The sequence below is a fragment of the Lycium barbarum genome, chromosome 5, assembly GCF_019175385.1.
Source record: "Lycium barbarum isolate Lr01 chromosome 5, ASM1917538v2, whole genome shotgun sequence".
Classification (NCBI taxonomy): Eukaryota; Viridiplantae; Streptophyta; class Magnoliopsida; order Solanales; family Solanaceae; genus Lycium; species Lycium barbarum.
This window is the reverse complement of record NC_083341.1, coordinates 32,227,215-32,253,040: the sequence shown is the minus strand read 5'-3', so window position 1 is coordinate 32,253,040 and position 25,826 is coordinate 32,227,215. Positions and strand designations below refer to the sequence as shown.

At 35.5% G+C, this 25,826-nt stretch overlaps 2 protein-coding genes across 5 annotated transcripts; one reads left to right on the top strand and one right to left on the bottom strand.

The window, feature by feature from the left end:
- The first annotated feature begins 5,562 nt into the window (after nt 1-5,562).
- LOC132640796 (serine carboxypeptidase-like 45) lies at nt 5,563-8,817 on the top strand. The gene is made up of 10 exons (XM_060357563.1): nt 5,563-6,109; nt 6,218-6,319; nt 6,426-6,521; nt 6,801-6,893; nt 6,987-7,066; nt 7,287-7,568; nt 7,654-7,778; nt 7,949-8,041; nt 8,125-8,242; nt 8,425-8,817. The coding sequence occupies exons 1-10, from the start codon at nt 5,869-5,871 to the stop codon at nt 8,572-8,574; spliced, it is 1,380 nt and encodes a 459-aa protein (XP_060213546.1). The 5' UTR covers nt 5,563-5,868; the 3' UTR covers nt 8,575-8,817.
- A 248-nt stretch (nt 8,818-9,065) lies between these two features.
- LOC132640797 (protein NEOXANTHIN-DEFICIENT 1) lies at nt 9,066-13,159 on the bottom strand. 4 transcript variants are annotated; one of them, XM_060357566.1, is made up of 11 exons: nt 12,980-13,159; nt 12,285-12,385; nt 12,112-12,195; nt 11,948-12,011; nt 11,667-11,713; nt 10,871-10,925; nt 10,619-10,657; nt 10,109-10,274; nt 9,712-9,775; nt 9,570-9,626; nt 9,066-9,380 (listed from the first exon to the last, which is right to left on the bottom strand). In XM_060357566.1, exons 2-11 carry the CDS (start codon nt 12,350-12,352, stop codon nt 9,137-9,139), a joined length of 888 nt encoding a protein of 295 aa, XP_060213549.1. In that variant the 5' UTR covers nt 12,353-12,385; nt 12,980-13,159; the 3' UTR covers nt 9,066-9,136. The 4 variants fall into 4 exon arrangements, with proteins under 4 accessions (XP_060213549.1, XP_060213547.1, XP_060213550.1 ...); XM_060357564.1 differs by having other exon boundaries at nt 12,285-12,416; nt 12,980-13,158; XM_060357567.1 differs by lacking the exon at nt 12,980-13,159 and adding an exon at nt 12,777-12,932 and having other exon boundaries at nt 12,285-12,416.
- Between the last annotated feature and the right edge of the window lie 12,667 nt (nt 13,160-25,826).

The window sequence follows — 25,826 nt, the reverse complement described above, 5'->3', positions numbered from 1 at the left end:
GTTGTTCATGAAAATATTGATGCGGAAATATTGAGGAAGGCTAAGGGCAAAAAATTGGAATTTTGGAAAATAGTTTCATGAATTACAAAAATTAGTTATGAAATAATTGAGCTTGAAAAAAAAAAAAAAGAGGCCCAAGGGGGGCCGGCCAAAGGGGACATGGGCCAAGGCCCATGTAAGGGCTAAATTGTGTAATAAAAGAGATGACCCATTATTTGGTCATCTTATTCAAGATCATTCAAGAAAAAGGAAATAGAGAGCAAGAGAGAAGAGCCTCACGGCCAAGAAAGAAAGAAGAAGAAATTTTTTGAAGCCATCCATCTTGATCCAAAAAAATATATTTTTCTAGTATTTCTACTAATTCAAAGGTCCTCTTCAACGTGGTATAATTGTTGAAGCAAGAAAGCTACTCTTTGTTGCAAGTCCAAATTCTAGTCAAGTGGAAAAATTAAGGAAAAAGGTAAGAATTTCTCTCCTTTTATATGTTATGGAAGGTTTATGTATGTTGTAGTATGTATAAATGAATGAAATTCATGGAAATAATATGTGTTGTGTGTGGGCCGTGTGGGTGTGTGTGTAGAATGGTGGCCGTGTGGTGTTGTATGGCGGAGGAAAGATGAATTAATTTTATTTAGCATGTTAGTTGTGTTGTTTTGGCCCCTATGATGCAAATGGAAGTTTAATGGTTCAAATCGGCATTGAAATTGGTTGTGGGTTGTTGTAGGAATTAATGTGATTTTAATATGGTTTTATGTAATTGTGAGAATGAAGTTGCTAAAGTATGAATTGTTGTTGTAGTTTATGAATTTGAAAGAAGAAAATGTGTTGTTGTAGCTTTTGTTGCATTTGTAGAGTTTCGGGTGGAATAGAGTTTGGTCGGATTGTTTTGAATGTTGTGCGGGTTACTAATGTTAGAATGTGTTCCAAATTGATTGTTGGTAGTGCTGAAATGATTGTTGGTATGGTTGTTGATAAATTTGGCCGAGTTGAATTCTCGGGGTTGATGCATTTACAGGGGAAATGCTGCCGAAATTTTTGTGGATTAAGTATTGGTTTAGAATTGGACTCTTAAGTGTGTATGGCTAATGTTTGGTATGTATGAATATTGTTGTAGATCATGCGAAGCCAAAGACTTAAGTTCGGACTAGCGTAGAAAGCGAGCAAGGTATGTAAGGCTTACCTTTCTTTCCTTTGGCATGATCTTTATGAAATGAACGAATGACATGTATGTATTATTTCAAAGAAAGTCCCCTTCTTAGAGCCACTAGGATGGCTAGTATCCTTAATTTTCATAAGCCGTTTCATGTGATTTTGATCCGTATCTATGACATCCGAAGATCTATTTGATATGTTGCCCCATTAGCACTCGAGAGATAAGTGATGTGATTAATGTTTTGATTTGCAAATAGAAGCTCGTCCGATTATTCTGTTAAGTCTTGATACATTACAATATGTACATATGATTCCAAAAGTTCTATTTGATTTGATCCATAACGATATCCGATAGGTACTTGACATGATTATGGCTTTGATTTCCCAAAAATAGCTTCTGAAACGCTTATAGAACGTTCTGTACTTCAAACGCTCATAACTTTCCTGTATTAAGTCGGATTGACCCGAAACTTGTTTCTGAGCCTTCAGATGTCGGTAAGTACACTTATCCATCGAATCTTGATCTATGTGCATTTAGTTTCTCACTACTCTGCTCGTGCATGTGTCACTACTTCTTTCGCCGAGTCCCGGGCCGGTATGTCTCGTGCGTATGGTTCGCCGGGTCCCCCGCTTGAGGGCCAGGTGCCATATATGTATTCCGGAGTTAGATGTGTTATGGTGTTATGATGTGTTTATGGTTCGCCGAACCATATATGATGTGACATTATGATGTGATATTATGATGTGTGACGGAGATTATGGGGCAAATCTTCTGGAGTATGATGTGTGTGGCGCCAAAGGCAGGGTGGCGCCACGTTCCCCGGGTCCCGCAAGGGACCGAATACCGTTCTTGGCATGCATGGTTTGTGTTTCCAGTAAGTCGTTTTTATTAATTTGCATATCGTGCTTACTTTCTGTACTAATCTTCTGCACTATTTATTCCGCTTGTGATTCTGTTCATATAATTCCATGCTTTACATGCTCAGTACATATTTCGTACTGACCCCCTTTTCTTCAGGGGCTGCGTTTCATGCCCGCAAGTACAGACGTTCGTGTGAGTGACCCGACAGCTTAGGCTATCTATTCTGCTGCTTTGGAGTGCTCCCTTGTTATGGAGCCCATATTTTGGTACAGACTCTTCCGTTGTATATCCTTATGTATATATTCAGGGGTACGGCGGGGCCCTGTCCCGTCATATGATTCTGTTATCTTTGTTAGAGGCCTGTAGACATGTATGTGGGTCATGGGTCGTTATTGTTCAGCTATGTCTGTGTGATTTGCGTCTTAAGCGGTTCCATTTGCTATGACGGCCGAAACGGCCTGTATATCTGTGTATACATATGTGTATATCTTTGGACGATGTGTTTGATGACAGCCTTACCGGCTTTTGTGCGATACATTTGCTATATGCGACCGCTTAAGACGACATCTGTTCTTCGCATTTGTATAAATCAATGTATGCTAAATATATTTGTATGCCGATTGGGTAAGCCAGTGTGTGTGAGTGTCCAACTCGGGCACTAGTTACGGCCCACGGGGTTGGGTCGTGACAATATATATATATATATATATATATATATATATATATATATATATATATATATATATATATATATATATATATATGATGTACATATGTCTAGTGGTGCCCGTCATGGCCCTCCGGTTGGGTCGTGAAGAAAAGTAATGTCACTCTATTCATAAAAAATATTAGGTAAATTTATTTTACCTTTCCTCAGCAAGTAGAAAAAAGTGATTTACCCTTCCATCTCTTAAAGAGATCTAGCGATGTTGAAACGGAATAATGTTGACATCTCCTATCTTGATATCCTCAATTTATCAAACTATAACAAAAAAGAATCTCCTTAAAACTATCGGTGAATATACCAACAAATTACAATTGAAAAATAATATGAAAATGAAGAAAAGATAAATAAATATTCTTCAAGCTGAGGTGCAGATATCTCGCTCTCTTTAAGGAGACTCAAGCCCACTGCAGCATAATCTTCACCAGTCCAGCAGTACAACTCTGACTTGCCCCCACTAGGATACAACAGTTTGTCAACGTCGTGTGACTCAAACAATTCCGGACTAGTTGAAGAGTCCAAAGCTCCACCATACGAACACCTTCATTCAACATAAAATTACTCTCTTTGTAGTGACTAAGTTGGAGAATTAGAGTATTTATCTTTCTCTCAATTATCTCTTTCTTGACACACCAACCTCGGAATATAAACACAACATATAATATTTCTCATCCACTCCTCATCTATTTTTCATCTACTCAACACAAGGAAGAAAGCCTCCTTTATATAGGTGTAGAATTCCTTCAACAAATAAATGTCAAGAAAATGGATGATTATTTGAGGCTTAGTGGGATAATTAGTAGGATATAATGTGGGAGAACATGTCTCAGCGATTACAAGAATAAATGACCACTTTATCCTCACTAGTACATGCAACTTAATATATTAATTTTAATATTAAAATGTACTCATAACTCCAACATAACGTTTATTCATTCTGTAGTCTCCCGTTATCAGGATGGAACAACTGATGCGGATTAATATTTGTGACTACAATCAATAATCCACGATGCATCTATTATATAAAACCCTTTTATCATTATGAATGAAGAGTAACCTATATTGACATCTTTCAGAATAAATCATCTAGCGTTTATTTTATATAACCGAGCATTTATTCATCTCCAAAACACAATTGCTCGGAATATATTAGTACTATATCATATTTTTCTATTCAACATCTAAATGTTTCACATTAATCTTTGCTAGGGGTGAGCTAGTTCCTATTCCAAAAAGTTGTGCCATGGGCTAGTCAAGTGCTCAAATGAAAGGGAAGTATTGGAGAGTCAAAAGACAAAACGGAGTGAGTAGTTTCTCAGTTCTCAGTCAATTGTCAATTCAGTAGCAGGAAAAATACGTTCTGTCGTGTCGTGACGTGACGCCCAAGAATGCCAGCTTCGATGGGTTGCGTTGGGTTTTAAACACTGATAATACTTTATATCAAAGACATTTTTCAACAAAATTAATCCTAAAAGCTTGTAAAAGCAGAAGTGGTGAGAACAAGTTTATTTTGAGTATCACGCGATTAATGTTAGTTGTGTGAATGTTTTATTATCCCACAAATTTGTAGACGCGAATCTTATAATTTTTTTATTCCACTAATAATTTTTTTTTTTTTTTACATAATTAGTGTCAGTTGTGAACACAAAATAAAAAATTTCAAAGCTGTAAAGTGCAAGAAATGAGAGACTGTTGGCATGCCCTCCGACATAATTAGAATTTCATCTTTGACAAGACTCCACCACCAGCACCCCATCATCATCTTCTCCAGGCTCAACATGTTCCAAATTCCAATACCTACCTTTTTTCCTCTCATCTTTTTGTGTAAAGTCTCACTTCTTCATTTTATCCGCACTTCTCGTCAAATTGTTCAAACCCCACTATGACTTGTTTTACTATTGACATTTTGTTAAAACATAAAATGGAAAAAAGGAAAAGAAAAATCTTTAGTCATTGCGACCTTTAAATGCATTCTGTTCGCATTTTTCAAAATGTCATGTTATTATGGTTAACAAGATGGTCGAAGAAGGAATGATTTTGTAGAATATAGGAGTATATGCATATTTACTGGATTATAAAAAAATAAACTTTCTTGCAATTTATTTAAAGCAGGGTCAATCTTTTAAGGTAAAAGGATCTGGACAAAGCTTGAACATCAAAGCAAAAACACGAAGGATATGGGCCAAAAGAGACAGGACAAGTTAGAGGCTTTCAAAGTGTAGCAACTCATGTGACAGTATACGAGAGAGTTATCCGCTTTAAGCCTTTTGTCTTTCTTCTTTGGTCTATTCTTGTTCATATTTATGAAACCAAGGTTAAAAGTTACATAAAGCAACCTTTCCAAATTGTAAAGAAATAAATTAGTGGTATTGGTTTTCTTTCGAAAACTTTACAAATGTTCATCTTAAAGAAAGGTGAAGTTCAGGAAGAAATGATTTTAAATACATAATAAATCTTGATTAACCTAATTCTTTTACTGCACAAAAGAAAAACTAACCAAATAAAATGTTTGTTTCGCAAGATAAAAAAGAAAAGGAGTTCGAATGCACTGAGATAAACAGGGAATTTCAGAAAATCAGTGGAAAGAAAAACACAAGATGTCAACATAATTGTACTTTGGGGTTGGGAATTTTTAATAGCCCAAAATCTCTCACTGAAGGTCACCTCTATTCTGTTTTGAATCTTCTGCTGCTAGGTTTTCTTACACGAAATAATAGTAACACAAGCTGTTCAAATGTCATAATGCACTTAAAATAAAAGTATTCTGTAAAGTTATCCTTTCTTCTGTTATAGTGAAGACTGCCCACCTAAATTTTAAACTATAATTATCCAAAAAAGAAAGCAACAACGAAGGGACAAACGTTACTCTCAACATTCACAGCTCATGAGTTCTCCATTCCCTATTCCCGGTCATCACAATTATCGAATAGGAAAGAGGAAGTGGGGCCCAACATATGTGATAAAGGGTCCCATTACACTTGATTCTTGACTATACTATTCCCGCATCTCCCTTAGTTCCACGCTCAACTGTCAAGAACGACAAAATTCATTACAAAAGAAAAGAAACGTTTCTTTATATACTCATTCTGAGCTGCCTACTCAGTCAGTAGTAAGTTCTAACTCTTCTCTAATGGCGTTTCGAAACATGGTAGTATTGGGCCTCGTATTTCTCCAAATGTGGTTTATAATGAAAGTGAAGTCAACAGCTGCTGACAAAATTAGTCAGTTACCTGGTCAACCCCTTGTAAATTTCCAGCAATATTCTGGGTATGTCACCATTGATGACAACAAACAGAGGGCTCTCTTTTACTACTTTGTTGAAGCACAAGTGGATCCAATATCCAAGCCTATTGTTCTATGGCTAAATGGAGGTTGATCTTTTCTACAATTTTGTCTCTTACATTTAAAACTGACTTCTTTTTTCCCCTTTTCTTGCAGTTACAAAATGCTTATTGATTCATTCATTTTTGTGTTGGCAGGACCTGGGTGTTCTTCATTGGGGGTGGGAGCATTCTCTGAAAATGGGCCATTTAGGCCAAGTAGAAATGTGCTAGTCAGAAATGAACATAGCTGGAATAAAGGTACTACTCATTTGCTTTTCTTGCATTGAATTCTAAAGTTAGTATTTTTAACAAAAAAAGGAAAAGAGGGATCTTTATGTTTTTTTTACTACTAATTGATTTGCAGAAGCAAATATGCTGTATTTGGAGGCTCCTATAGGAGTAGGTTTCTCGTACGCTACAAATTCTTCTTCTTATGAGGGAGTGAATGACAAGATCACAGGTATGTTTCTCCAATATCTTTTTGCTCCTTATCCACATTCCTAGAAAAGTTGTTTCTCTATGCTAAAACTACAAATTAACTTTTTGTTATTTTCTAATTCTTTATATTGCCTTTCCATGTGAGATCTAAGAATAAAGTAGTTTGTAATGGGTGTGGTGCCGTCCAAGTCTGCACTTTATCATGACCAATTTCGACTGTTTTTGTTTTCTTTTATTAAGAAAGCCACACTTTATGGATATTGAAACTTTGTCTTTTGGTCTTTGTTTTTGTCTATTATAGCTAGAGACAATTTGGTGTTCTTGCAAAAGTGGTTTGTGAAATTCCCACAGTACAAAAACAGAAGCTTGTTCATCGCAGGAGAAAGCTATGCTGGTATACATAAAGCATTTTCGCAAAAGTTTCAATATCTTTGACCTTTCTTTTAATAGGCCTGGAGTCTGAAAAATGGTTTTTCTTCGTAATTAGGCCACTATATTCCTCAGCTTGCAGAAATGATACTCCAGTCCAACAGGAAGAACAAGTTGTTCCATCTAAAGGGAATTGCTGTGAGTTTTACGTTCAGAAATTCACGTAAAATTACTCCATACTTGGTTGTTTTTACCCTTTGTCAAATTCTCTTGATTTGAGGTGATCAGCTGGATGTGTTTGAAATTCCAATAGTAATATTAAATATAGAAAGGATGAGAGTTCTTTAATTCTAGAATAGTACTTCTGATTTTAACTTTAGCTTTCATCTAAAGTTAGGTTATTGGGTATTTATTGCAGCTAGGCAATCCAGTGCTGGAATTTGCGACTGATTTTAACTCAAGGGCGGAGTACTTCTGGTCACATGGATTGATTTCAGATGGTACATACAAATTGTTCACTTCCACTTGCAACTATTCACGTTATGTTAGTGAATACTACAGAGGTTCTCTGTCTCCAATTTGTTCAAAAGTGATGAGCATTGTCAGTCAAGAAACTAGTAGATTTGTAGACAAATACGACGTAACACTTGATGTCTGTATATCATCCGTCTTCTCACAATCCAGGCTTCTCAATCCTCAGGTAGTCATTGTAGGCAGTCTCATTTTGGATTTTTGACATCAATTCAGTTCTAAACTCGTTGGCTTTTTATATATTTTTCCCGTAGCTAGTTACAGAGACTATCGATGTATGTGTTGAAGATGAAACTATAAATTACTTGAACAGAAGGGATGTTCAGAACGCCCTCCATGCACGTCTTGTAGGGCTTAACAGATGGCTTGTTTGCAGCAGGTAATTATCCTTCTACTCACCCTGAAAAGCTTTATAAAAGGAAAAATAAATGCTATAGGAAAATTGAGAGAAACAAAACTACGCTTTGGTATAGCACATATAGGTGGGCTGCAATAATTCCTGACAAGCATAGATTTAACTAAATCATCCTTGCTGAATTTTGATTTCAGTATATTGGATTATGAGCATCTTGATCTTGAGCTACCAACAATCTCTACTGTGGGTAATATCATCAAGGCTGGAATACCAGTCTTGGTTTACAGGTAATGCATCTGAACCTAAACGCACTCATTTTAGTTGCTCACTGTTTCCGTGGAGTAATAATAGCCCTGTTAACTGATTACAGTGGGGATCAGGATTCTGTCGTTCCTCTGACCGGAAGCCGAACATTGGTCCATAAACTAGCAGAACAACTTGCACTGAGCACAAGCACACCCTACAGAGTTTGGTTTGCTGGAATGCAGGTAATTATTTCCCTGCAGTAGTACTGGTAGTAGTTGCTGCTGTGGAGAGCCATATGAAAAGAAAGTCAAGAAATGAAAATGGATATCACATTCTAACAATATCTCTTGTTTTGTGTGAGGCTTCACGAGAACGAAATGTTAATTTCTGGTGTTTTGTGTCAATGTAACTGTTATAATTCCAGGTTGGTGGCTGGACTCAAGTTTATGGTGATATGCTATCATTTGTCACGATAAGAGGGGCGTCTCATGAAGCTCCATTCTCACAACCGGAGAGATCGCTTGTGCTATTCAAGTCATTTTTGGCTGGCAAGCCTTTGCCTGAAGCATTCTGATTCTTTCATCAGTTCGGTATCACCTAGTTCAGACAATGTGCAAGTAAGCTTTAGACAGATTTGAGGCGTTTCTTAATCCTATTTTTGGAGGAATCTGCATGCAATTACTCTTTTGTATCACTAATTCAAAATAGAAAGGACGTGATATGAGATGTTTTGTAAAGTTGTCAAAATAAAGAATTTATTGTTGCCTTTGTACCAACTGTTTAATGAAATTGAAGTCTAATGCACTAATTAATTCTATTGGGTATTGTCCAATTCTTAAGCAGCTGATCTTTGACTCGACTAGAAAGTTAAGTCAGTTTTACATGTCAAGGTTCTCGTGTATTCTTCCAAGGCAATTAAATCAAATAGTGTGCACGATCACTGGATAACATAAGCCTCTTGTATATGTGAATAGTCGTTGAAGGAGGTGAAAATGATGTGACATTGACTAACAAGTGGGAGATAGTATTATGTGGTCCAAGTTTCTACTAGCGAGAACAATGAAATGAACAAAAGTGATTTATTTAATAAATGAACACGCATAAATAAGATCAGCCATCTAATTAGGCATTGATTATCAAATAGTATTCTGGGAGCATGCGATAACTGTAGTAGGAGCTTCAACTCTCATTTTCAGATGATTAAATTCTAAAGCCAAAATGGGCTTGGACAGCAAAACGGATATGCTGAAATTTCTCTTGGTCCCTGTGGGCGCTCTGCCTACTGATTCCACATTCGAGCTCTGGTAGTCAGATGAATCTTCCACGTCTGCATCCAATGCAGATGGTCCCGAGACTTTTGCTGGTCGCACTGCTCTTACCCTATATATGCAAAGTAAAAAACCACAAATCATGAACCCTAACAACTAGTTCTAATGCCAATTAGTGTCCAAGAAGAAGATGTTTCAGTTTCACTTGCCCAATTTTACAGCGACCAATGGAATATTAGCAGAATTTACTTATACAGAATGAGATTTATGGCAATGAACAGGTCAGATTAGCAGCACAGACCTACACTCAATCTGGCAAGAGTACTTGAGGAGATTAGAATTGTACTTCGTCCGTCCGCTGAAATTTCAAGCAGAACTGCTAGTTACAAGTCCACAGTTACTTCAAGGGTAAACAACCTAAGGACCAAGATAGAAACAATTACCTGAAGTTTGGGAGTGACATTTTGATTAATGGACCCATCCATCCCTTAGAATCCTGCTGAGAAACTGCCAATTCCAAATGGACATTGAAACATTGATAAAATGGGTATGAGATTTGACATAAAGTTTCCAAATAACCCACTACTGGTCAAACTGCAAGATTTTGCCAATGGATTAACGCTCCTTCCCATGGCAAGGAAGGATATTGGGATGAGCATATTATGCCACAATGCAAAAATGGAGGAATATTTTGCTTATCCTATTGAAAATGGAACTACCTAGTTAGACCAGGTCCTGAATCAGACATAACAGCTATTGCTACAACGGAAGTTGCAGATAATCAACTATTGGATTATGAATTTAATCTATCGAGGAATAATGTGGTGTCATCTTATTTACCAGTGACATTAAGGTTGATACTACAGATATTCATTGCTTTCTGATTCTTGAGTTCCCTCACTTCTATATCCATGTGATTCCTATAGCTACAAGGAGATGTCCTCAAGCCAATCGTGCTTAGAAAACTGCTTGTTTTACTTTTCATCCGCGGAAGTGCTGTAATTTTCTGCATGCAGGTCAACAAAGTGAGTTCTAGCTCAGAATATCACTTCTAATTTTTGTTGAAACATCAGCCGAGTAATTGGACAAATATTCGCTACAACTACATTTTCACCTACCTTTGGTAAACCTTACAATAGCATAGTCGAATCCACGTGCATACCTTGTGGTAAAAGGAATTCATAGGCAATATTGCAGAAAAGAGTCTTTGTTTAAGAAGAATAAGGTAAGGTAATCTAAAGCATTTTACATAACTTTGACCAGAAGAGTTGAACTGCATGATGCTTGATAGACAAAAATACTATTCAAATATTCAACAACAGAAGATCCACTCTACCAACTCAGATGTACCTTTGAAAACCTGGCAATTTGACTTGGAAGACCTACAACCTGTTACACAGGAGACATGACTAAGATGATGTTAAAATAATGGAATATATAAAATTCAAATCAGTGATGCAAACTAGATTCTTAGTAAGAAAGTCTAGTGAGTATCTTATCTTTATTGGTATTCCACGCCTTCATTAGAACAAACACATGCTGGCAAATATTGACACTGAGGTTGGGAGGATAGATGTATATGAGAAAGTTATCTTTACCCACCTTCCGTCCATGAAGGCATGCCTCATCACTGCCCACCAGCACCCTGGCAGCCCATCTATTATTAACAAAAGCATATTCGTTAGTGCACAAATATTTTTTGGTTTAACCATTCGGTATACGAAATGAACTGTCTCAACTAATCTAGATTCGCGCAGCATAAGGTTCAAAAAGGCAGAAAGCCCTGCCTACTATGAGTCTCTATTTTCATCGCTCGAACACGAGACCTCTGGTTAAGGGTGATGAGATTCATCTCATCCCACTCCTTGGTCATAGAACAAATATATACTTCTTCATATCTTGTCCCTAGTTATTGGTTTTCAATTGTCTTCTGAGATAGTAGGAAATTAAATTATTACTAGGTCCATAAAATAATTTTTCCTATTGTTCAATGATTTACTCATGATAATGAAACTACAAACACCCCACATTGTGGGATTCAACTCGGTATGTTGTTATTGTTGTAGTAATGAAATTACAAACAGAAATTGCCCCTTCTAAACCACCAGAGAAGAAAAAAAAAATAGACACGAGAAGGGGCGTAACCTTAACTTTCAGGACAAGAAAGAAAGCAACAAAAGGAAACCAGGTATGGTTAAAGAAAATCAAATTGAGTCCATGAACCCGGACAAGGGGTCCAGATTAATTTGGTTGTGGCTGACTTGTAAAGGTTGGGAAGAGGCCATACTAAATTTTCACAAGAAGAAATTCCAAATTTGCATGCGTTCTTCCATAATTTTTCAAAATGTTTTAGTAATAACTAGTAAGCAGAGGAAGAGGCAATAGAGTAAATACTTACGCACAAGATGTAGGTGGATTCCATACTAGTCCTGCAATCACAACGAGCTGAAAAACTTGCATTAGAATAACACATTCTACTATATATTAAATAAACTAAAAAGCAGTATTCTTTTAACTTGTCTATATGAAATGCATGTTCCTGTACCAAGCAAGCAGCAAAAAGTCCCTCTTGCATTTAGAATGAGATGATTCAACTTCAATAATACAGACAAATCACTTGGTCTACTAAACTAATCATTTCATCAAGAGGAATATAATATAAAATATAAGACAGGAAACCTCGTCGAAAATTCCAGCAGGACTATCATCATAGCTAGCAAGAAAGAAACCGCCAAGAGTATACCTGCAAGTACAAAGTACATATTCAGTTTAGTTTAACATAATGGGCATTATTTAATTCACTAAACTAAGCTTACTAAAATGCTATAAAGAAAAATGGATACCCAAATGCCTCAACTAGTCTGCATTCTTTGGGAATGAAAGCTCGAGCGGTCTCTGCTTTGACGAGATGAAGCTGGTATAAAGCACTGCAACATTAAGACATTACAATTCTAGGCTGATCTAAATCCACAAGACTGGTGGCAATTATATTGTAAGAAAATGGAGCAACACTTGCCTGCCTTTAAAAATCCAGGGAGGTTCCCCATACGCCAATGGAGCAGAATTTCTGTCTTTGACTTCCATCAGCTCCAAATAGCAATTAAAGAATGGGTATTTCTAAATAATTAAATAAAATTAGCTGAGATGCCTGCAATTAAGATGAGAAAATGCACAAACTTCACCTTGTTTTTATATTCAAGAAAAAAGAACTAAGTATCTAGCAGTATTTTAAAAAAGATGAGCACGCTATCCATAAAGTGGCAATTGATTGGCTAGCCCTGTAACTGAGTTGATTGCAAAATCTTAAAAACAGTGAAACAGCACTAACTGAAATAACAGTAAAATAATCTCAGAACTCTGGTTTTCAAAGAAACAATGTTCCTGCTCAGGAAGGATATTCAAGCTACATGCAGCCAAATTTTCATGCAAGTTGAGCAAGTTGTTGTGAAAGAATTACTACTCCAGTATAATAGTACTCCTACGAAACAATTATTGGCCCAAATTATACCTCTCCTGTCCATTAGTTAAGAGTTACATAGACAGATCGAAATAAGTGGGAGAGAGAAAAGAGTTTCAGGCAAAGAAAGATGCGGCAGTGAGAAGAAGCAGAATGTAGAGCAGCAAATAAGGAACATCATCAAATTCATTGTAATTGAAGCAAATGTAATACTACTGGAGAAGAAAGTAAAAAGAGAAGTATAAATTAAATACCTCTAGAATAGAAGAAAAAACTTGTAAAAATCTGAAGGAAGAACTTAGAAGTAAAACCAGGAGGAAGTATAGAGGAGGAAAGAGCAGCTGATAGATACAGACCACAGAATGGAGAGAGAGAGAGAGAAAGAGACCGACAGAAGCAGCTGAGGAGTGACATCAGCAGAAGTGGATAAAAATGAAAAACCTGGTGTGGTGACATAGTGAATTAAGGCGGTCTCATTATTTTATTTTTCCATCTACCCCATCTCATTGGTCCCTAACCATGAACCTAGTAATTTCTTTCCAATTGGCCCACCGTATCATGTTGTCCAATTTGTACCTATATACAACTGCACCATTAAGGTGAAACTTTAAAATTTTAAATTAAATTATCTTAAACTATAAAAACATACTCCTCAGTTCCATGTTTTGTAAAGGTGTTTGATTTGACGTGAAGTTAAAAATAAAAAAAGACTTTTAAAACTTATAATCTAAAATAAATTATAAAAATTTATGTGGTTAGAAATTATTTTTATTAAAGATAAAAAGGAGAATTTTAAATTGAATTGTTACAGAAAAGTGTAATTAATTCTTTTTGGAGAAGGGAGTTTGGATGACCCCTCGGCCCAACCAAGCTTGCCCCACTCTATGGTATCATGCCATATATTATGTGGTTATATTCACCTGGTCTCAATTTATGTGGTGGTCTTTTTTTAGTCGCTTATATATACTAACAATTTGATTTTAAACTTTTCATTTTTTCCTTAATGTGATATAATTTATAGTCATACAAATATCTATGGGTTCTAGATTACAAGTTTCAAAAGTCCACCATTTATTCTTAAACTATGTGTTCAACCAAACACATTCACATAAATATGGATGAAGGGGGTAATATTTTTTAAACTTGTGATCTTAAATATCTCATAATGTGGCTATAAAACTTTGTTATTGAGAAAAAAATGAAATAAATTAAATGGAATTATTTTCAATTTAAAAAGTTTTAAGTATTCATTTGGGAACGATTATAATGGTGTAAATTGTAATCACTTCCATTCAGTGACATGCACATATATAAAGGTTTTGATGAACAGTAAAACGCAGACTATATATGTCATGAACAAAAATCCTATTTTTAAGGATGTGAGATGAAGTTGGCATTGTTGCTACCAAAGGACATTAGCTGCTGCCTGCTGCAGCATTTTGTACACTAGTATGGTTGTGATTAGATAGCGGGAATTTCATTTACTGGGTAAACAAGCAGAATAAAAACTCTCTGGTGTAGTTGCTAACTAACGTAAAGCCTTTGCACACTAACCCTTGACATCGTACCAATTAAAGGGCCAATTTATTTATTTTTTGCATGCGTGCACTCGCAGTAGCCAATAGGTGAATTTCTATTGCAGTAGCATTTTAAATTTAATTAAAAATAAAAAAGAGTGAAAAACACAGCTCAAATCACCTTTTTTTTATTTTTCGTTTTCTACCTAAACTATTATCAATTAGTTGGTAAAACACACCTCAACTATCCGTTATTCACTTTTTCTACCTGAACTATTATAACTAGTATACAAAATACGGGTCATTAAAATTGAACAACTGATAGTTAAGATATGTTTTGCAAACTAGTTGGTGATAGTTTGGGCAGGAAAAGTGAACAATTAATAATTGAAGTGTGTTTTGCAAACTAGTTGGTGATAGTTTAGGTAGGAAACTCTCACACATGATAATTCAGGTAATTTTTTTAAAAAAGACCAATACTTGAGATGTGTTTTTAACTATTATTGCTTAGAAGTTTGATTGACTAATTAGAAACACAGAATCTATGTATAATAAAAAGTTAGGCATAGACAATCCTATGTGGCACCTCTCTATGGCCTCCATTGACATTTATCTTTTTTCTCTTTTTTTTTTAGTTTTTAATCTCTAAATATTTTTATTAATCCTCTTTTCTTTCCCTATAATTAATGTGTGATTAATTTGTATTAAATGTATTAGTTAAAGCAATAAACCTTCCCTCTCCCCACGTCCAAGATCACTAACTTCTGAAAATCTCCTTATACATCTTTTCAACTTTTCATATTACTTATCATAGTATATTTATTTATAAAACTCTTTTCATGGCAATTGACTTTTTCTGTCCCGAAACCAGTTGTGCAGGAGAAGCCACTGTTTCCCTTTGTAATTCGTATATCTTCGGCTATTTGTGTCATGGAGAAGTATCTTTTTGATCACCAATTTCCTCCCTTTTGTTGTAGTTGTTTAGGCAGTTTTCAGGTACCATTTTTTTGTTACTATTTGTTTTTGTTTTGAAATGTTAATATTTTCTATGATCCTATAATGATATTTTGTATCATAATTTCATCATTACAAAAAGAAATGATTATATTTTCAATTGTTTTGCTATTTTACAAATTAATGAATCTATATGAAATAACTATTATATTATTATTTGTCATATTGTCATATTGCTTCCCTCTTGTATTTACTACTCTGTTAATGTCATTTTTGGTTTAGAATTTGATTTCTCAGCGGATGAGCTAAATTTCTTCTCAGGTTATTTCCAAATCAATGTATAGAAGAACATTTTTTTATCCATTTTATATTTTGTTACAAATTTATCTAACATATATTCAACTTTCACTATTAATATGAATTTTGGGGGCAAGATGTAAGTAGAAAAGATTGATCGTTTATGGAATAATTACCCATTCTTACTATTGGTGTTAGTACGTAGCTTTAGTTAATGATTATAGGCCAAGTAAAACTGTGTTCGGGATCTTATTTCTGTACAGTCTCACTGGTTCTTCGTTTACCAGAATTTGCTTCTTATTTCATACATACATCTATAAGTAATATGATATTTTTCTTCGGCCATGGATTCTATTTATCTTTTTTCTCTTTTTTTCTTCTTCTATTTTTCTCATTTATTTTATTCTGAAAATACACCTTCATAACTCAGAGCTCTTCATTTTCATGACTTCTACTTTTAATTAGTATAAGTAATAGTAAAATACATAACTCCCAAGCTTTTTATGTTAATAACCTCCCAATTATTAATATGCAAGTTTAGTATTTTTGTTGATAGATGATCATCTTTTATCTTCTCTTGATTCAACCAACTTCAGGAATTACAAATGAATCGCGTCAAATCTTTGAAAAAGCAAAAATAAGACAAGATGCACGCTATAAATGATCAAAGCCAACTCATTTTCCAGAGCTTCACATGTTGAGATGTTTGGTCTCTAAGATTAGTAAGGTGAGAAACATGTATAGAAATTTACGTGAATTTCGATTTAGCTTTTACCCGTATTTTACTCTTTTCACCTTATTTTTTAATTGTCCTCAATTTTTTTCCTACTCAATTTTCTCTAATAGAAAAAATATATATGAAAATAATTTGGAGATGTAGTCCTAGGAATCAGGTTGTAATTAGCCATGGTGAGTCGTTGCCTCTCTAACTTCTCTTGAAAGTATTCTTAATTAAGAGACAATCTAATGAGTTTGAAGTATGTTAATTAGTTGGATTATGTTTTATTTGGTACTAATATTGTGGAAGGATATGGAACTTATCTTAAATGTTCTTGCATGAGATATAAAAACCAGAAAAGGAATATCTCATGCTTATATTTTCGTATGTATTTCTAATGAAAGTTGATGTTCCTTAGCATTATATTCAGAATGCAAATATAATTGGACCAGTTTCACTTAATTGATTTAGTTTAGCTGAAGACTTGGCGTAGCTGACTGATGATACATATATTATTGAGATTGTTTAAGTCCACAATTAATTATTAAAAATCTCCCTCTCAATTAGCAGGGGAAAAAGAGATGAAAAACACGATAACAATTCATGTTCTCTAAGGTGAAACAAGAATTTAAAGTTTCAAAAAATCACTCTAAAGCCTAAATGACAAATAATATGATCAAACAATTTAAAGCCCTTGGAGCTTTTAAAGACGATAAAAGAAATTAAGAATGAGAATACCTTTTTAGATAGTGGTACTTTGAGAAATAAACACACTTTTGACATCATAAAAATTTAATATTATAGAACCTCGCCTTTTTCCGACGATCAATTTTTCAGGAACTTTTTAAATGGATTTCCCGATAGAATCTGTTGGCACCTTAAAATTTTCTTAGTAGACCATATATTTGGAAATTTTTGCGTCATATATTGCATATGGACCTCCATCAATAAATTAAACGGAAAAAAAAAACTCAAAAAATCTAAAAACAATTAGAAAAAATAAGAATTATATATAATTATTTTTAAAGATACCGATGGAGTCAATGAGAAAGTGAAGGAAGTTTGAACGAGATGGTCAACTGATTTGTTTAAAGTTCTTAATTTATGAAAATCTTGACAAGATAAAAGTTTTTAAAATTAAATAGTAGTACAATAATTAGGGGAGGAGTAATAGAAGGGGAAGTAAATACTTAATTGCTAAACCATTAATAATTTGTATCATAAGTGAAATATGAGAAGTGGAGGAGATAAGTAATTAATTTTATTTAAGTGATTTAAATTTTTTTCATTAATAATTAGTAACATAAATTTGGAGTAACAGAAGGGGAAGTAAATACTCAATTACTAAACCATTAATAATTGCTATCATGAGTGAAATATGAGAAGTGGAGGAGATAAGTAATTAACTTTATTTAAGTGAGTTAATTTTTCATTAATAATTTCGTATGTTAAATTTTTGACTTTCTAGATTCTTATTCAACTTTTTAAGTATGTGTTAACTTGGCGACCATTGGGAAGGGATGTTTTGTTACCCATGCCTTCCTGAAAGTAAGACTTTTCAATTTTTCATGGCTTTAACCTGTTTCAATAAGTTGTAGAATAGATTATTAATGATTTCCTTATCATAATTTGAACGAAAATAGTTAAATTCCTTCTCATTTAATATTTTATTTTGTTACATAACCAATTTTATAGTTTTGTTTGGAAATTTGAAGTACATGATGAACTACATTTTTAGGGATTGAACAAAATGATTTTAAGAGTCGATGATTGAGTTTTGAAGCTAATCGGTATGCCCGCACAAATATGTATAAAATTTTATTTCTTATGTCTTAAAATTTGTTTATAACCGTGCAAAGCGCGGGTAAATTGACTAGTCAACTAGTAAGCCAAGAGGTGATTAGTGGTGGGCTATAGCCTTTAAGCTCCCACCACTTCCCACTGGAATAAGCCTCCACAGTACAATCTGTTGTACCTAATTGCTGTCTGTCAATGCTGAGGCATATCATCCTCGGGGCGGCTTAACGATATACGTGACCTAAAACGAAACTTTAACGAGAGGCTTTAAGTTTTTCGGTGTGAGAAAAATAATTCATGTATAATCTTATTTAAAATTATTTTTTCTAAGTTTTTGAGATGCAAAATTATTATAATAATTTTTTTATAATCGATTTCTTCCAAGAGTTCATTTTCAATTAATAATATAGCTAATTCATTGATTTTCTTGAAGATACCTGTTATTTTCTTACCAACTTCTTCTTCTTGGATTTTATTTTATTGTCTAACTTAACTTTATCCCCAATTTGCTCATCTATAATAAGTTCCCACATATTTTTCGATTGTAGAATTTTTATTGTTTATTACTAAAATTTATCAAGGGCTCCATTTTGACATAAATTCAAGTTTCAATTTTTCCCTTTTTTTGGAGTTTTAAATATCCGGATTCATACTTTCTAGATGACATATTTAAACTCTAAAAGATAACTAAAAAGATAATATATATTATGAAGAAAAAATATAAAAAATAACAAATTTTAAATGCAAAATAATAAAATATAGAACAATCAAACTGGTTCAACAATATAAGACTTGATATTATTTTCACTGCTCGATTACTCTTGATGCAACACTAGAATTTGAGAAAAAAACAAAAGAATTGACAATTGGCGTTTTTCCAATGAAAAACAAGACTTGAAATATGGAGAATGGAGAAAGGCCAAAGTGAAATATAAAAGTAAAAGTGAGGTAGAAGTAGAGAGAGAATAATAATAAAGAGTAAAAATAATGTGGGCCTTCCCAAAAATACTTTCACTTCCCAATTTTTATGAAAATTGTACTTTCAATTGTTTTTTTTTCCTTTTTTAAATAACATGTACTACGTGCAAGAAAATTCTAGGCCCCCATAGTGACGGGGCCTAAAGCAGCAGCTTGGGCCGCCTTACCCTTGGGCTGGCCGGCCCTGATCATCCTTTAAGAGATCCTCCATCCCATTTCCACATTTTTATGGACTTGGCTAAACCTGGACCTCATTAAAGCCCTAACATGAAGTTAGACATTCAGTTGCCTCTACTCCCTTTTTAGGGAAAATATGAAAAAAAAAAAAAAAAAAAAAAAAGAGTGGAGCCTTTGGTGCTATTATTTGAGATAAAGGAAAATGAGTTCAGTGACAATGTCATGATTTTAAAATAAACTATGCATGTGATAAATATGATTAGCCTAGCTGATGGGGTGGCGTGGGTTGGGTTGGGGGTGGGGGGTGGGCAGTGGCGGATCCAGGATTTTCATCCAGGGTGTTCGGAAAAAAGAAGAAGCTAAATATACACTGTAATTTTTTGCCGAGGGTGTTCAAAAGTTAATATATGTACATAAATACAGAAAATTTACCCTATATATACACTATAATTTTTTGCCGAGGGTGTTCGGGTGAACACCCTCACTTCAACGTGGATCCGCCCCTGGGGGTGGGGGGGTTCATCTTGGATCCCAGATGCCTACACAAATAAAAATTTAGTTATCATGAATCATTTTCCTCAAAGTGAAAGCTTATTTTGCATAGCTAGTTGGCGAGGAACGTCAACCATCTTGGATCTTGGTATCCCTTGCAACATATCCGCTAATGGAATGTTGATGTGCACCTGCTTCAGTATATCTAGAAATTTCTTGTATGTGGTATCCTCCTTTAGTTTCTGCAATCTTTGAGGGAATGGAGGAGGTGGATTGGCTACTACAGGAGGTTGTGATTGCTTCTCCAAAAACTCTCCTACGGGCCTCTCCAACTCCGTCACATCTTTTGCACTAACCTCTAGTTCTAACTGCCTCTATTTATCCCCCTTGCTTTGTATTCTTAGGAAGAGCTTCTTCCAATTCTCCACCATTTCCCAGTGTCACTGCATTGATTTGAGCTCCCGAATTCAGTTTAGTGTCACTCCGAAGTGCTCTGTTTGGTCTGGTATTCTGAGCACTTGTTAGCTGACCCATTTGTATTTCTAGATTACAGATGGTTGTACCATGATTTTGGTTATCCGATATTATCTTTTGGTTATCCATCATATTTTCTTCAACATCTCTTGTATATTGCCCCAGGGGTTAGCTGCTTGTGTACCTTATGCTGGTTGATAATTCTGGGTCGATTGATGATTCTGATGTTGCCCTTACTGCTTGAACTAATTTTGGTTCCCTTGATGACCACCCCATAAACAATTTGGGTGATTCTTCCAATTAGGGTTATAAATGTCGCCATGCTAATTCTGATTTCCTTGGCTCTGTTAGCATTGCCCACAAAATATACTGACTCTGGATTCGCTGGGCAAATATCACTAGTGTGGCCTTCTCTATAAACTTCACAAAATGTTTGAGACTGCTGCATTGGTTGTTCTTGTGGTTGAGACTAAGCTATCAAAAGCTTGCTAATTTGATTCGCTATGGCCGCCTTGTGTGTAGACAATGAAATGTTGCATCAAGCTTAAGAACTCCAGCAGATTCCTGAACTATACTTCAGTCCACATCATCTTACCAATCTGGATTGCTCTTCGATTTTTTTTTCAACAGGGCATATATTTCATCGTAGTTCGTCTTTAGATCTTTCCTCCAACTGCTGCGTCTAGCACAATTTTGGTATGAGAATGCAATCCTTGTGTGAAAGTATGTGCTAGCACTTCATTGGACGGATTATGGTGCGAACAATCCCTTAGTAGAGATTTGAATTGCTCCCAAGCTGAATAAAGTGACTCTCCGTATTTATCCCTAAATGACATAAGTTTTATCCTGAGTCTTGCAATTTTTTCCGATGGAAAGAATATAGCCAAGAATTTTCGCGCTAAATCCTCGCAAGTGGTGATTGAATTCAGTGATTCTGCCCTCAACCATTTCTTTACCTCTCCAAGCATGGAAAAACAGCAGAGCGTGAGCCTGATGTAGTCAGATGTGACTCCAGCAGTGATATAAGTATCACTAATCTCTAGGAAAGTTCTGAAATATTGATGAGGATCCTCTTGCGACAAACCCAAGAACTTCCTGTTAGCATGAAGTAGCTGGATCAAGCTCCGTTTAAGCTCAAAGTTCCCATTGACTGCAGGCTTGTCAATACTGGAAGTGACTTTGGCTACAAGTGGCATTGCCACTTCTTGTACTGTTACTTACTCCCTCCATCCAAAAAGATTGTTTTAGTTTGACTTTGCACGGAGTTTAAGAAATAAATCAAAACTTTTGAAATGTGTGGTCCAAAAGAAGCCTTAGATTTTTATGTGGCTATAAATCATCTCATAAAGTAAAAATGTTTCTAAATCTAGAAATGTGTCAGTCTTTTAGGGACAAACTAATAAGGAAAGTAAGATAATCTTTTTGGGACGGAGGGATTAGTTGTTTTCGGCCATCTCCACAGGAAATTAGGTGAGTGCCTGTTGGTTTTGAATTTGTCTCGGTTCTCTCCTTCTCTGGTGAAATGTTCATTCAAGTTCCGTATCAAACTTTGCAAGATTATAATGGCTAGCAACCCTTCGCACCAAACACTAGTACCTAAGTTAACAATCACAAAGAACAATTTTATTATTCGACCAAATAAGAAATAATAGTTTAATCCAATAAAATAGTTAATTTCTAAGTTTCTAGCAACAACGCAAAATCGTGTTTCTCCCGAACGCACACGCAAATACACATGATCGTACATGTAATAAAGTGATCAATATTAGGATGTCAAACCCACAGAGACTTATGATTGACCATTATCAAAATTAACTAATAACAAATGTTTATTCAAGTATTTTCTCAAGTTGAATGTTGATTACTAAACCAATGTAGGGATGTAAAAATAGTTTCAAGCATTGGCTTGGATTGTGTATTGATGTAGAACGGTAAGGTCATTTCTTCCTATAGGATTTGCCCAAAGACTTCATGTAACCTAGCTGATAACAGGTTTACAACTTCCTTGTCAAACCTAAGGGACCTATTTTTTCAACAGTTCGTCAACCTAGTTGTTTGGTGGGGATAAGTAAATAACCAACGAACACCTATTACACAATACTTGGAAAGGTAAATAGGTGGGAACCACAAAAGAACCTAACTACAATTGAAGAACTAGATAGATGAATCTTGATATGCTCGGATTCTTTATTATTTGGATAGTTGGATCTTCTTGAGATGCATGTGTTAACTTTGCTCACACTTCTCTCTTCGTTGGAGTATTTTGTGATTGTGGCTTCCAAGCTCCAATGTTGGATCGTGCTGTGTATATATAGTAGTGGTCGCCGCCTTCAATGATTGAATACAAGAAGGTTTTGGTTTCATTAATTGTACATGAAAACCAAACCTTATTTGACTTGGATCTTCCTTTCTTTCCATTTTTGCGCGTCGGCTTCCTTGTCATTCTACAATGCTAATTTCCATGATTGTCAACTTATGGTGTATTGTAGAATATTACCATAACTGAAATCAAATTCTTCATTGATTAGGAATTAATCAATAATCTATCTTCTCCAGTGTCGGTCATGAAATAACTTGAGTCTCCAGTTGCATAAGGACCAGTTCCTTTGAGCAGTTGTTCTGAATGCTACGACTGCTTTACATAGTCCTTTGGAGCTCTGATTGGATATCTGATTCTTCAAATGAATTTCTCCTTATATCTCATGTTGATTGTCTCAGGTTCATTGTTTGTCAAATCATCAAAACTTCAATGTAAAGCCCATGATCATTGAGGCAGAAGCTACTCAATAATTTCCCCCTTTTTGATGATGACAAACACATAGCAGCTTCATATGTCTTCATGAGTGTGTTGTCATGCTTACTTCTTTATCTTTAGATCTGGATCGGCTTCTTCCCTCTTAAGCTTTGCTCATATGTTGAGAATCTTGCCCCACAGAACCAGCTCCATGTTGTTCTAACACTACCGTACGACTCACTACACAAGGTTTGTGAGCTCGCAGTAGTTCACCCTTAAGTTCAACAAGGTTTGTAAGCTCGCTGAGTCGGTAAGACTAAGTAAGAAGGATTATTTAATCTGTTGTAGGGACTAACCTTCTATTTCTTGCAATGCTATCGACGACTAGGTTGTAGGATTAAGCAAGTATGATGGTTAGTCTACTCAGGACTTACCTTCCACTCATTATAGCTTGTTAGGTGGCTAGATTGTAGAGAGCTTGTGATGATTATATGTTGTCCCTTGATGTGTTAAGGACCATGTTCTTTAGCTCAAGACATAATATATGTGTTGCTTATTTATATTTTCCCCCTTTTGGCATCATCAAATTTTTTATCAGTAGTCCTCAGAGTAGCTCAGGTTACCATATCAATCTTAGATATAATATTTGGATCAGGGACACAATTAAATGCCAAGAATGTCAAAAATGCCCTTACACTATGTGAAATTGAACAAAAATATCCTTTGTTAATAGTTTGGTCTAAAAACGCCCCTAACTATGTGAAATTGAACAAAAATGCCCTTATTATTTCTTGATTGGGTCAAAAATGCCCTTTTCCTAATAAAAATATTGATTCTTTATTTTAAAACACATTGTTTTAATAAGAAACCTTTCTTGTTTCATTTATTTTAAAATCCCTTTAACTAATAAGAAAGTGGGGAGTAATTTTTTTATTCTTAACTCGTATTTTAATTAAAATGAAATTATCTCATGTACTTTTTTAACTGATAATATAGGTCATATATATAAATCATAGTAGGCCCATCATTAATTTTCATATAGATAACGACAAAATTCTTTTTCCTAATAAGATAGGAAATATTTTTATTACTTAATCTTTTCGGAATTTAAGTAGGATAAGCATTTGCTGATATAATCCTTGGGCGACCCAACCCGCCATGACTGGCACCCACACTAACTCCTAGTGGGTGAACCAATACGCCTAACCATCTACTCATTTAATCCATTTTTAGATAACAAATTCATAACAGTTAAACACAAGATAAATCAATAAATAGTCATGCCATAAAGTAATAACGTAAGTGCGGAAGTCCTAACTATTACAACCTGAAAATTCGAAAGTCACCGTACAAGGACTCTAATCCAAAACATGTCTAAGAAATGTATACTGTCTGAAATAACTAACTATCAATGTCCGGAATGGAAATAGACATTAAGAAAAGAACATCTTTGGGTGGCTTGGCATGGATAAAATCTCACCTTCAATCTGTCAACAAGTGGCCTCAACGCTAGATATGAGGTCAGGTAGTTGTCTCTGGATCACAATCTGCACTCAAAAGAATGCAGCAAGGTAGTATCAGTACAAACACTATGTACCGGTAGATATCATAGGCCGACTAAGATTAGTATCAAGCATGAATCATAAAATCAATAAAATAAACAGACCAGTCAACAACACATAATCAAATAACCCAACAACAAGTCAACCAAGGATATGAACTGTCACGACCCAACCCCGTAGGCCGCGACTAGTGCCCGACATGGACACTCGTACATACATGCTAACCAAATTTCACTTGTGCCTACATATTATGAATCTCGTGCGTCCCAGATTATAAACATATCATTTAAACCATTATTAATATCATAAAACATAGATCGATCATATTAATGTAGCGTAAGGGTAAACCGGGCACAAACCAAGCAAACATCACGGACCAAACGCGACCCATGACCCACATACATGTCTAAAGGCCTCTAATACAGACAACAGAATCATATGACGGGACAGGGCCCCGTCGTACCCAAAAATAACCATAAGCACGAAACCATATATAACAAGGAGTTATGTACCAAAAGTATGGGCTCCGGGTCAAAGGAGCACTCCAAACAGCAGACTGTGTACCCTAGGCTGGCGGATCACCACAATGAACGTCTGTACCTGCGGGCATGAAACGCAGCCCCCGAAGAAAGGGGGTCAGTACGGAATATGTACTGAGTATGTAAAGAATGGAACACAAAGATCAAAACTATAATCGAAACAAGTAATAAAAGAATAAGTACATGGTCCAGAATATCAAAATCACTCACTTCCCAGGCCCAGGTCATACAGATCATCACATATCATATAAACCGATATAATCTGGCAGAAGGGTTGCCAAACGTACAGGGTTTCCAGACGCAACCTGTGCCTACCTAGCTCATGTGTCAGCCGGAATGTATGACATACAGAATGCTCAGATGACGTCATATATCAAAAGGAATACGGGACTTACCGAGTACTCAGATGATATAGTATACTGGTTGGAACACAGGACGTACAGAGTATCAGAACTTACTTTCCAGACGCAGATCACACGTAGTGCACATTATAGTCATATGCCATCTCAGGACGCCGTGGCGTATCGGATTAGACGCTGCAACCTGTGAATCATATGATGTTTACAAGGAGTGTGCCACCTCGAGCTCAGCCCAGTACAGTGGTCACACCATACATAAACGTATCGTATCAGGCGGCGTATAGCCGGAGTATATCATATCAGATCATATCATATCATATCAGAACACGCGCCTACAAGGGGTATGCCACCTCGAGCTCGGCCCAGTACAGTGGTCATCCCATGCAGGAACTGCCCGTTTTTCCCGCTCTAGCTCTGCCCAGTACACGGGTCACGGATCAGTCTCGGGAGCTCGAGCTCTGCCCAGTACACTCCCAACGCGTCTGCTTGGTATCAGATTATGC

Excerpts from the sequence above, each read along its gene's own strand:
- LOC132640796 (XM_060357563.1), top strand. The coding sequence starts at position 5,869 with ATGGCGTTTCGAAACATGGTAGTATTGGGCCTCGTATTTCTCCAAATG. Across the intron at positions 7,569-7,653 it reads CCAGGCTTCTCAATCCTCAG|CTAGTTACAGAGACTATCGA; the intron begins GTAGTCATTGTA and ends TTTTTCCCGTAG. Across the intron at positions 8,243-8,424 it reads TTTGGTTTGCTGGAATGCAG|GTTGGTGGCTGGACTCAAGT; the intron begins GTAATTATTTCC and ends TTATAATTCCAG.
- LOC132640797 (XM_060357566.1), bottom strand. The coding sequence starts at position 12,352 with ATGGAAGTCAAAGACAGAAATTCTGCTCCATTGGCGTATGGGGAACCT. Across the intron at positions 12,012-12,111 it reads AGACTAGTTGAGGCATTTGG|GTATACTCTTGGCGGTTTCT; the intron begins GTATCCATTTTT and ends TTGTACTTGCAG. Across the intron at positions 10,275-10,618 it reads AAATTGCCAGGTTTTCAAAG|AAAATTACAGCACTTCCGCG; the intron begins GTACATCTGAGT and ends ACCTGCATGCAG.